Here is a 13,586-nt window from a genome sequence, read left to right on the forward strand (position 1 = left end):
GTTATAGAGCAGAAGGCCAAGGAGGGTAATTGCCTAGGTGATTATTTCAGTTCAAGAGGGTGATTACAGTTCAAATACAGTGGTAGATTTTAGTTATACAGTAGGGATGGTAGCATTGTGCATAAATATAGATTAATGTCATTTTTAAATAAAGAGAAATTAAAATGTTTTATGATTCTATTATTTGGACTGTAAGCATTGCACAAAAAAACTCAAAATTATTTTATGAATTAGGTAAGCAAAAACTTTCATAAACCAAGACTTAAATTTGTCTTTAATCATGAATCAAAAATGGTATTTTTTTCCTGTTGCAGAAGTCTCCAGTAAAAAGGTAGTTTTTGCCTCAAAATATACTAGGAAAAGAAGAATATTTTAAGGTCAAGGGCTTTCGATGAAATGTAGTCTTCACTTTAATTCCTCCCTATTCCAAGCTAAATGCTATGAACAGGAGACATGTTAGCAAATGGCCAGAGTGGTATAGTAGACTTGGAATTAGGAAGACTTGAGTTCAAATCTTGCCTTGTAACATTTACTAAAAAAAGTAACTGAACAAGTCATAAATATCTCTGAGACTATTCATTTTTCAGTCATATCTGAATCTTTATGAGCCTATTTGGAGCTTTCTTGGCAAAGATACTAGAGAGATCTGTCATTTCCTTTTTCAGTTCATTTTGTAAATAAGGAACTGAGACAAATAAGGGTTAAATGACTTTAGTGGGTCATAGAGCTAGTAAGTTTCTGGGGTCAGATTTGACCTTAGGTCTTCCTGATAACATATCTGGTACTCTATTCATTAAGGAGCCACCTAGCTACTATGGGAAAGGATTGTTGTTGAGAGGATCAAATGAGATAATGATTTAAAGTGCTTTGAAAACTTTAAATGACATTCATGTATGAGAAAAAATAGTGAAATATGAATAAGTCAAGTCCTCCCCTCATGAATCAGGAAAATCATATAGTTCAGCCTCTGATTTTTTTTATTTGACTTACTAAAATTTAATTAGTGTCACACTTCCCTGACAAATGCAAATTGTGGCCAGTCTATGCTTTCTTTTTATGTACTGTTTGTGTCCATGTTTTTTTTTTCTGTGACTCTTCTATCTACCTAAATATATAGATTTACCTGAGAGCTGTAGACTCTTGTCTAGTTCATCATTTTAAATATTCAACTTAAGTGAAATGACTTGTCCAGGGTAGTTCAGTTTAGAATTTGGATTCTGGATCTCAGGTCCCCTGACTTCTTCAATTTACTTTTACATATACAATACATCCTTGCTTCTTTACTGAACTTTATATTTTTTTATTTAAGTTTATTTTATTTTAAAATAAGCATTTAGGAAAATTAGTGCTAAAATATAAATAATCAAGGAGCAAATTTTAGTAGAATACAATATTATTATTCTAATATAAAAATAATATTTTCTTCACATTATTTTAATTAGAAGACTTAATTGAAGAAAAGTTAGTCAAGATAGAAGTTCTCAAAAGAGAAGTTAGTCAAACCTATTCATTTTTATAGATGAGGAAAATGAAGCCCAGAGAATTACAGTAATTCATCAGTCAACAATCATTTATGAAGCATTTACTAGATCCCAGACTTCATCTTAAATTAATACAGAATTATTAGTGACAGAACTGAGATTCAAACCCAAGTCCTGTGACTATAATTCTAGTGCTTTGTCCTATTGGCCATCCTTCACAATTTTTTTTTTAGATTTTGCAAGGCAATGGGGTTAAATGGCTTGCCCAAGGCCATACGGCTAGGAAATTATTAAGTGTCTGAGGTTGGATTTGAACCCAGGTACTCCTGACTCCAAGGCCAGTGCTCTATTCACTGCACCACCTAGCTGCCCCGATCCTTCACAATTTTCAATGCCCAACTCATCTCTTATTTCCAAAGCACAGGAAAAAAAAGAATAAGTGTTTGCTAAGGAGAATACCATTAAAATATTCTGCACTGGAATTTAATTACCAAGGTGTTTATACAAATATACATTTATGTGTGTGTGTGTGTGTGTGTGTGTATGTGTGTGTATGTATGGGACTGTATATATGTATCTGTCTATATGTATATGTCCTTGAAAATTTATTGAAGGTTTCACTTAACAGGATTCAACCAAACATGGATAATACCCACCCCCTAAATCCTCTTTTTTTTTTTGCTTTTCTCTTTGGTTTTATTAATCTCTTGAATTTAAAAATTAATTGCCACTTTATTGACCAAGAACCCTTGAAATTTAAGATTTGAAACAAATATGAGAAATAAATAAATATCCTTCCTTTTTCACATGGGTTGGCAAAAGGTTTTTGCTGCATTGTTTTTATTAGTTTGTGGAAAAAATGACGGAAATCTCTCCTTCTTGGGGTTTAACTGATATCTCTTAATTCACAACTAAAAAAAATCTTCTCTTATTTAGATCACACTCCTTCCATTTTCAGATCAATTTTAACACAGGGATCCTAAAATTGTGCTAAGGCCTGCTATCCTAGGGGGGGTTATAATTTGTTCAGAGAAGAGGATAATCTATAGCTGATAGCTTTCTCCTTGACTTTGATGCTCTGAAGTCCCTTGGACACTATTCTCAGAAACTCGAATGGTTTTATATTTTTAAGTCTTTCTGAAGGAAGTACATCTAGCTTTCTTACTTTGTTGCCATCACCTGCATGGACTGGTTGGACATCAAAGCAGAATTCTATAGATTTCCTTTTGTTTCAGATGATATGAATCAAGTTCATTTATGTTGATGTCATTTTGTTCTTTCCCTAGGTCTATTCCCTGGGTCCTGCCATTGCAAACATGGATTTGGAGGAATCAGATGTGATCGGTGTGCTCGGGGTTATACTGGTTACCCTAACTGTGTGCAATGCAACTGTAGTGGGGTAGGAAGCATTAATGATGACCCTTGTATAGGACCCTGTCTCTGCAAGGTATGAATTTTGAGGCTTGTATTTTTAGTCATGGACTTATTCTTTTGCCATGAGTGAAGGTCATAATTTTTTCTGTTTTCTATTATATCTGCTTCCACAAAGCAATTGTCACTACTTTTACAGTAAATAACCATTATCTGTTCTGAATGTGACATTCTAGTAAGTGTCTTTTAAATGGCTACTGGGGACACCCCAGCAAGACACTCAACTTCAGTCAGATACTTCTGAGCCACCTGCTGTTCATGTAAACAGTTAGAAATACACAGAATTTGAACTACTTATGAATCCTTCCAAATCTGAGTCATTTTCTAACAAAATATCTTTCCAGTACTCACCTGATTCACCCAGTTTAAAAAGTAGTCACAATGGTTTGAGAATATCATGTAGTTGTCCCTTAGAGCTATAAATGTGATCAAATCTAGTCTGACGTTTCCTTCAGTTTCTAAATAATAATTAAGGAGTTTCTTAGTGTATTTATGATAATTGATGAAATTTACACACAGGGCTTGGAGTTACTACTTAAAGTCAAATTCTTGCTCATAATTGTCAGAATGGAGCATATGGTCCAAGCAAGTTGAGTTTGCTTTGAAGACCCCCCGAGTGTTGCTTAGATGACTCAGTAGATGGAGCATTGAGCCTGGAGTCAGGAGGACCTGAGTTCAAATCTGGCCTCAGACATTTGATATTTACAAGCTGTATGAGCTTGGGCAAGTCACTTAACTCTGATTGTCTCACATCCAGGGCCATTTCCAGTTGTCCTAATTCATATCTGGACTCACTGGACCCAGATGGCTCTGGAAGAGAAATTGAGGCTGTTGACTTAGCTTGTCATAGAATCATGTCTCTGATGTCATAGTCTTCTTCAAGAATGAAGACAAAACATCATCATCATCACCATCATCATAAGAAATAAAACTTTATTTGCAGTGTACCTTTAACTCATTAGAGAGAAGGTAGGAATAAATACAAAAGAATGCCAAAACTAATAACTAATTCTCATGACAATTACAAGACATTTTTCATAGCTAAAAAGAAGGGAACCAAAAAGATCTATGTATGTATGGTATGGTATGGTATGTATGTTACTCTGTTAAATATTTTGGATGTGAAATTATGTAAGCTTCTTGAAGACAGATATTATTTAACTTTTATCATATCTTTAATGTCTTGGCTTAGTATCAAGGAACTTAGTAAATCCTTTATTCATTTGATAAATGAAAGGCAGAAACTATACTAATTCAACAAATCTTGTAATGGTCTACTATATGAAACATGGGGGAAGCTAGGTGAAACAATGGATAGAGTGCCTGACTTGGAGGCACGAAGACTCATCTTCCTTAGTTCAAATCTGGCCACGCTAGTTGTTTGACTCTGGACAAGTAATTTAACCCTATTTGCCTCAGTTTCCTTCTCTGTAAAATTAGCAGGAGAAGCAAGGGGTAAACCATTCCATATCTTTGCCAAGAAAACCTTAAATGGGATCACAAAGAATCAGCTTAATGACTTCTGTCAGGCTTCAGTTTAATGACTTTAAAATCAAAAGAAAGGTAGAAAGAAGAATAAAGAGATAAAGTTTACAAAATGTGATGACAGGAGTTTGAGAAAAAAATAAACCTTGCATTGTAATCTCCTAAAATTGAATGTCCTGTTTTCTTTTTCTATCTTGTATCTCAGTAGTAGACCAGATCCTAAGACTTTCCTTGTCTGCTTCAGCATCTATAAAGTTTATTTAAAGAAAAGTTATAAAGTATACCGAATGCATCTATGATTCTATGAATGAAAAAAGTATTTGAACTACTAAGTTAATAGAATTATTTATGTATTCTAACTGAATGGATTCAATGACTTGCTTCAGGTTGTCCCAGAGGTCTTCATCTAAGAAGGAAGTCAGACTAACATATGTATAGTAGCTACTTGCAAATTGCTTAGGAATTTAGACCAAAGAACAGCATAATTAGTGAATAAAATGATGAATTCAGAGTCAAAAAAGATCTGGATTTAGCTCTGGATTCTCTTGCTAGGTGTACAAACCTAGACAACTCTCTCAAATTCTTTAGATTGCCAATGTCTCATTCATCAAATGAATACAATAAAAGCCAGAATATCTATCTCACAGGGCTGTTGTGAGGAAAGAAAGTACTTTGCAAACTCTAAAGGGCTATAGAAAATATGAGGAATTGCTATTCTTTGGGATTCCAGTCACTCACAAAGGAAAAATAATAGAAAACAAGATTTGCAGTGGGGAATGTGTCTAAAAAAGATCCAGGACTGGAATGTTGTCACCATTAGCAAAACTCTGTGGGAAAGCTCCTTTAGCAATTGCCTGCCCTTCTCTTATCTCAGGCTTATAGGGAGAGTAATTATAACCCTATTCATAAAGATGCCCCCTGCAAAGACACTTGAAGCTCTACACAGACAATTAGAATCCAACAATAAACAGCAATTTAGAAATCATAAAGGAAAATGAAAACCAAATAAATAGCATCATTAAAAGAGTTGCCCTTCAACTATGTGTAATTTTTTGCTGATGTCTATAGAGAATCATAAATTAAATGTTTTAATAAAAAAGCCACAACAATTTTCATGTGGAACTTAGTAAAATATAATAAAATAGAGTGTATGACTTATAATATGTATTTTAGAATATGTAGTATTTCATTCAATTCAATGTATAAATAATATATGATCTAAAGCATTTCAATAAAATTCACATATCCTTTGAATGCTGATTAGGCTTTTGAAAATCCAGTTAGAATTGTGATAATCGATGCTATGATGCAACAAGATTTGTAATTGACAATAAAACATATAAATTGCAAAATGGTGCTTTTAAAAAGAGAACTTGAAAGCCAAGAAATGCTAGTGGAATTTTTAAAATCATAGGAAAAACAGAAAATGCTATTGAGGGACAAAGGTGATAGAGACATGCATTTGAAACTGAGCTATCACCATATGGTTGCATAGGTAACCTTTTGAGTTTATATGATGCATTTGAGGTTGAAGTTTTTGAATATATTCATGAGAATGTGGAAGATAGGGTGAAAATGAAATGAATCGTGTATAGGATGTCAGACTTAAAAATACTTAGAAGTTGAGAGATATTAGGAATTTTGGTTTCCTTAAGCAAGCTACCATAATATTCTAATGACTGTCCTAGTTTTCATGAAAGAAAATTGTAACCATAGCTAAAATGACTCTGCCTTTAGGTGAGTGAAAGACTCAATAATTCAATTCGATTCAATATAATTCAACAAACATTTATTAAGAATTTTCTATGTATCAGGTATGTGTTAGGTCTTAGAGACAAAAATGATAGAATAAAAAGGAACTTATATTATATGTATATACTGTACCTAACACAGTGCCTTTCAAATTACTAATATTTAATAAATAATGGGCTGGTTGTAACTTATTTTGTATAAATGTTGGAGCTTAAAATCAGAGAGAATAATAGACTACTTCTGCATAGTAATTTATAATATGTTTTACTTCTACTCTCATTTAAGCCTCATAACCTTGCAAGGGAATATGAGCATCATCATTGTATTTTATAAATTAAGGAACTGATACATACCAAATTAAATGATTTTCCCCATATCATAGCTAAGTAGTAAAGAAGCCTACACTTGGATTAATATCCCCTTCTTATAAAGAAAGGGCTCTTTACCCTACACTACAAAATAATAATAATAGCTGATACTCATGTTGTGTTTTAAAGTGCATGGTATTACATAATTTGATTCTTGCCTTCACACTGGCTATCCCTCAAGCCTAGGAAGCATTGTCTTTTCACCTTTTTCATAAACGCTTCAGTTGATTTCCGAGTTTAGCTCAAATGTCACATTCTCTAAAAGCTTTCTTCATCTTCCCTGAACTGTTAATGTAACCCTTAACAGTTAATGTAACTGTTAAAGTAATCCAAATTACTTTGTACTTAGTTCATGTGTGTCTTGGTCATTCTTTTATATATATATATATATATATATATATATATATATATATATATATACTACTGGAGTGTAAACTTCTTGAATACAGTTATTAATGTTTATGTGAGTGAGTCTGTATGTGCGTTTGTGTGTGTTTACATTCTTCACTGACAGGGATGGCTAGGTGGCACAGTGGATAAAGCACCGGCCCTGGAGTCAGGAGTACCTGGATTCAAATCCAGTATCAGACACTTAATAATTACTTATCTGTGTGGCCTTGGGCAAGCCACTTAACCCCATTTGCCTTGCAAAAACCTAAAAAATTAAAAGAAAAAATTAAAAAGTACATTCCTCACTGCCTAGTACTGACCGAGAACTCCTTACCTCTTTCATGAAACTTCATTTTCCAGTTCTGAACATTTTTACTAGTTGTCTGCCATATCTGAAGTGTTCTTCCTCATTTCTATCTCCTGGCTTCCATGGCCTCCTTCAAGTCTCATCTAAAATCCCACCTTTCTTAAGAATCCTTTCCCATGGGCAGCTAGGTGGAGCAGTGGATAGAGCACCGGCCCTGGAGTCGGGAGTACCTGGGCCTCAGACTCTTAATCATTACCTGGCTGTGTGGCCTTGGGCAAGCCACTTAACCCCATTGCCTAGCTAAAAAAAAAAAAAAAAAAGAATCCTTTCCCAGCTGACCTTAACCTTAGAATCTTCACTCTGAGACTACATATCACTTTATTGTATAAGTATCTTGTATATATGTGTATGTGAATAGTCAACATTTTCCTTACTAGAATTGACATAATGTGCAAGTCATGACATCATGTTTATAATGACATAGTCCTCTGATTTTGAAGAACAACTAAAAAAGGTATATATGTGTATACACACACACACACACACACACACACACACACAGTGCCTATTTGTAAATTGCCTCTCCAATAGACTGGGAACTTTTTGAGGACAGAAACTAGCAAATGGAAAAAATTTTATTCTGGATGCTATGTAAAGTATGGGAAGGGCTGAACTGGAGAGATAAATTAGAGGCACATTGCATCTTGAATGATATGCTAAGGATTTATTGATAATTTAGTGAGCAATGAGGAATTGCTGAATCTTTTTGAGAATAGGAGTAACATGATCACACTTGTGTGCCAGGAAGGCAATTTTGACAGTAGTATGAAGGATAAACTGGAAAGAAAAGTAAAAAAGGTCAGTGGTGAGGGTTAATTTGTCACTAATGATAAATTAATGCAGATTAGAGACAACAAATACTAAATTAACTTAAAGTTAAAGTAGAAAAGGGGGGAAGGCAGCAAGACTAGAAATAGAGAGATTTTAGGGTACAGATATAACTATATCTTTCTATCTATCTATCTATCTATCTATCATATTATCTATCCAGCTACAGAGAAACATACACACACACACACACACACACACACACACACACACACACACACACATATACAGATAGACAAACAATGAAGGATTTGGGATTAAGCACATTTGTTTCAAGGAATAGTTTTTCTTTTTTTTACAATAGTGGGGGGGGTTGGAGAAAAAATACATTAATTTTGATTATTTTTAAAAAGAAGTGAGAATGCTACAGAATATTTCATGCACTTTCAGAGGAGGTCGGTATATCATTGATTTGATTATTTGTTTTACTTTTTTTAATAAGTGACCCCTCATGGATAGAGGAGGGTTGTGCTGATTTGTAAATGTTTGTAAAGTAAAAATGAAAGATTTCAAAAAAATTAAATTGAAAAGAGTGAATAGGACTCAACAGCTGATAAAATGTGAGAGATTAGCTAGAGGGAAGATTTAAAGATAACTCAGGTTTCAAGCTTGAGCAGCTATTATAATAACCATCAACTGAAATGGGAAAAAATGCTTTCCAAAATGGCTGTACCAATTCACAGTTCTACCAACAGTACATTATTCTACCTTTTATCCCACATTTGATATTTTCTTTTTTTAACTTGTTAATTTTAACTTTTGATGGATATGAAACAGTATATGAGTTATTTTTGCTTTCATTTCTGTAATTATTAATGATTTGAGTAATTTTTCATATGATATTGATAGCTTAGATTTCTTTAAATATCTTAGAAATAAAGGTCATTATCAAAGAAAGTTTTTACAGAGATATTTTTTCTTCAATTACTTTGTTCTCTTTAAATTGTAGTTCCATTTAACTCATTTGTTTAAAAACTTTTTGATTTTATGTAATCAAAATTGTCAGTTTTTATCTTCTATGATCCTTTCTGTTCACTGCTTGGTCATGAATTCTTCTCTTATCCATTAATCTGATAGTTCATTTCTTCCTTGCTCTTCAGATTTGTTTATAATGTCCCCCCTTTATGTTTGTCATGTACCACTTAAAATATAGAATATGTTATTCTATACTTAGTTTCTATTAGATTGCTCTCAGGTTTTTCCTTTGAGGCCCAGACTCTTCCTACTAAATTTTTATCCTGTTTTTATATTCCATATTTCATATTGTTATTCCATAGAAAGTTTTTTCTTAAACTAGTAGATTTTCTTTAATATACTTAGCATCTATGGTGCAGTAGAGTCCAAGGTTTAATATCCATGCCTTTTTCAAGTTCATCAAGATATGTTGCATGGAGAAAAAAGGAATGATTAGAAGAGTTTTTAAAAATTGGCTTGCTCCAAATTTTTCCTTTTAACCCAAGCAATGTATGACTTGCCCTCAGGGTCATGATGTGTAAAATCTGAAATGACAAAAATGACAGTTGTCCCCTACAATCTATAGATTAATTTAGGTACATAAATATTTCTGTAGAATTGTATACAGATATATAGATATATAGGATGTGTTATAGTTCTTTCCAACTTGAAAGCAAAATTCTAGAATAGAAAGTAAAATGCTCCTAGAAAATTTATGATTAGATTTGGTAGTCCTCCATCTAATTACCAGTGACAGGTACCTTCTTTATAGGGCAAGTTATAAAGGAAAGCTGTAAGGTGATAAAGACCTAATATTTTTGTTGCCTTTATCTCCAAGAGACTGATTGACATTAGAATGACAAAATGAAATTTATATAAAAGATAAAATATACTGAAATCAATATAAAATGGCTATATGCATTGCTACCAACAAAAAAATTAATTTTTGACATAAAATCTTAATGTATAGTCAATTATTAATGTATAAATGGTTCATCGTATTGGCTTAAATTATCACAAGTCATCATGTCAAAATCTTTACACAGGTCCAAAATTCCTTGATCAAAGAATCTTTTGAATTCTGCCATCCTATCACATTTGATGAGAGAGTTCAGGTGATATTCTATCATCATAAGACTTGCTTGCTTATCGAATCCAGATTATATTCTCTTTACCCTCAATAATGCAGTAAAGTATTGAGGAATTCCCAGGTGTGTTTATCTTACATTGAAAATCCTGTATTTATATTCCTGAAGATCTTTCAAATTTATGATCACTTTTTCTTTGGTCATTAGAACCTGCACATGAGAAGCACCAAAAGAATAATTCAGTAATGATCAAATCACCCATTGATAAAGAGGATTAACAAAGTAACCTTTTGACCACAAATAATATGACCTTGGACTCTTTTAAAAAAATTATCAAAAATGTTATCACTGTCTTTCATAAGACTATTAAGGACTTAAACCGGATCAGTTGTTTAGTCTTTGAGAATAGAGCCTTGCATAGAGATGGGGGGGAATTCCACTCTGTGTCATACTCTAGCATATCACACAGATTAAATAGACAACATCCTAATTAGCAAAGTAAAATTTGTGCCCTTTAGATTGTAAGTGTTGTTACTGTGACCCCAATAATTTTACAGATAGTATCAGTTGTATTCAAACACTAGTATATTATGACAATATTATGACACTTAATAAGAAAAAATATTGTTTAGATGGTGGATAATCAGCTAGAACTTAGTTACTTTGGAGGATGAGGTTGGAAAGTATCTCTTTGTCCCCAATCATTTTTTCCCAGACCTTGGGATCATACATTTATCCATGTAATCACTCCCTTTCTTCCTTTCATATCAAAAACAAGTTGGCCACAGGGTCTTTCACCTGTGCAAGGATCACATGACCACAACTGAGGATAATAGGTACTCTACACTTAGAGTGTAGCCATAATGGCTAGATTTTTCTCTGTGTTTTAGAAGCTCTGAAAAGGCAAGTGATATGGAATCAAAACCCTAGAACATTTTTTATTTGTTATATTTCAAGAGAAATCCAAGGGAAAACTAGGTTTTATTATCTTGAAAAAAATATGGAGAAATATGTTACCATGCTCTCTCTTTCTTAAAACCATCATCTTCTTGACTTTCTCCTGCTCTTATTCTATTAATCTCCAACTATGAGTAACCCTCATCTGTTTATTTTTCTATTTCTAAGACTACAGATATGGCTACAAGAAACAACGAAATCATGGCAACAACATCTATGACTAGTTTTGTGGCAGGAAAAAAGATTAGAAAGTATTGCAATAGTCTAGATGAAGGTATAAACTAAGGTGGTAGTTGAACAAGAGGAGAGATTGGGGCAGGTGCTAGAGATATGAAAACAGAAAAAGTAAATAGTTGTTGAAAAGTGTTCTATTTTGGATATGTTAGCAACCTCATACGGTTCAAAAGAAAACTAGTTTTGGACAGAGAAGATCTGGGTTCAAATCTCAATTCTACTATTTACCACTAGATGATCTTGGGTAGGATACTTATCTCCTTGGTTATTAGTTTCCTCAATGAAAGATGAAGATATCGTATTAGATGTTCCATCTAGAAATCTTCGAACCATGGAATTATGAGATGTCTCTGGGACATCCAGTTTTAAGTATTAAATAATCAGTTGATGATATTGGGCTGAAATGAAAAGGACTAGAGATTGAATATATAAACCTGTGAGTCATTTTCTTAGGGATAACAATTAAGCCCATAGAAGCTTATAAGATAACCAAAAGATTTTATAGTAAGGAAGGAGGAATCTGATTAGAGCTTTAAGGAGCTCTTAAGGAAGCTCACAATTAAGAGGCACAGTACAGATGATGAGCCCTAAAAGGAGGCTAAAACTGTACAGACAAGTAAAAGGAGAAATTGGAGAATTCTTTGTGTTTTCATTCAATTAAATATTTATTAAGCATTTACTATGGATAAGGAATTAAGTTGCTTTAGGTATTGAAAATACAAAGACATAATCCACATAGTTCCAATTCTCAAAGAGTATACATTTAATAGGAGTAGCTTAGCTTCTATTGGTGGAATCCTCTAATGCATATTTCCTAAAATATATGGCATTGTAGTCATTCCAAACCCTTTTTTCAAACACCCTAGACCTCCAATATAACTTTTTTTCTTTCAGTAGATGACCTCATCTACTATTTTATAAAAAGATTGAGGCTATACAGTATAAGCTTACTATTTCCCTTCCACACCACATTAAAGATTATTTTACTCATTCCTCTTTTCTTCTGGTCTCAGATGATGAGTAAATTCTTTTTAGCAAAGATTGAAAATCTTTCATTTGGAAACAGTAACTAAACCATATTACCTTTTTCTGGAAAGGACATGACAATAAAGCTTAGCACAATATCTGAAATATAATAAGTGTTTTATAAATCCTCACTCATTCATCATACCCTTTATTCCATCCTTTCCAGTGTCTTGCTAGATCATACTTTGCTGAAAGAGTGAAAGAGTTGTTAATAAATCTCTCTCTCTCTCTCTCTCTCTCTCTCTCTCTCTCTCTCTCAATACATTTCCCATCTACCTACAAATGTACTTAAGTATTCCTTATATCCTAAAAATCATCTTCTGGACCTTCAAAATTCCATAAGCTGTGATTCCATTTCCTTCTTCTCGTTCAACATCAAATTTCTAGAGAAGAATAATAGAAGATACTTTTAAACTCTATTTCTTCTTTTTTAAAGTAAACTTCTTTAAATCCAACTTACAACCTATTGAAACCATTCCCCCCGCTCCAAGGATCGATATTCTCTCAAATGGTATTTCCAGTGATTTTATTTTATTATTTTAATTTCTTCAGCCTATCAATTTCCCCCCACTCTATGCTTTCCATCACAGAGTTGCCAAAATTGATTTTGGGATCTAGCATAGCACTTACCCTCCTCAGTTAATTACAGTGGCTCCATATTGCATTTACAAAATATATATATATATATATAGAATTCTCCATTTAGCTTTGAAACTCCTTCACACCCTGATCCCAACCTTCTTTCTGACCCTATGATTCCCTTTCTCAGATTCTGTGATCTAATCAAACTGGCCATCATTTACATTGTTAAGACAGAAGGTTAACTCATCCTCTGAAATTAAAAGTTAAAAAAAGAGAATATAAGTAAAGTTTTCTTTTGCAAGACACATTACACTATGGAGGAGGAGGGAGAAGGAGAATTTATTTGTCATGGCTGCAATCTTCTTTTTTTTTCCAATAAAGGTCATTTATTTTTAATGAAAAGGGGATAGCAATAGATAATGGTTTGAGGAGACGTTTGCAATAAGAGAGAATAGTTCTCTATTTATCACACCCTTCTGGATACTCTTCCTTCTATTATCTTATATGAATTATTCCTTTTGGTAGCTCTTCCTACCCCCTTTGATTTCCCATTCCTGATCATCTCTCCTGAAACCTCTTCCATATCTTATCCCCTAGGATGGATTTTTCACAATCCTTGGGGTTTTTTTTATTTAATTAGGTG

General features: G+C 33.2%; 1 protein-coding gene across 5 annotated transcripts in view; it reads left to right on the plus strand.

Moving 5' to 3' along the window:
* The window catches only part of LAMA2 (laminin subunit alpha 2), an 811,978-nt gene that overhangs the window by 385,595 nt on the left and 412,797 nt on the right, over nucleotides 1-13,586 (plus strand). For all 5 annotated transcript variants that reach the window (XM_074187557.1, XM_074187558.1, XM_074187559.1 and 2 more), the window contains exon 10: nucleotides 2,768-2,928. In XM_074187557.1, the coding sequence (XP_074043658.1) occupies nucleotides 2,768-2,928 (161 nt within the window). The remainder of the gene's footprint in view (nucleotides 1-2,767; nucleotides 2,929-13,586) is intronic.

The sequence above is a fragment of the Macrotis lagotis genome, chromosome 5, assembly GCF_037893015.1.
Source record: "Macrotis lagotis isolate mMagLag1 chromosome 5, bilby.v1.9.chrom.fasta, whole genome shotgun sequence".
NCBI lineage: Eukaryota > Metazoa > Chordata > Mammalia > Peramelemorphia > Peramelidae > Macrotis > Macrotis lagotis.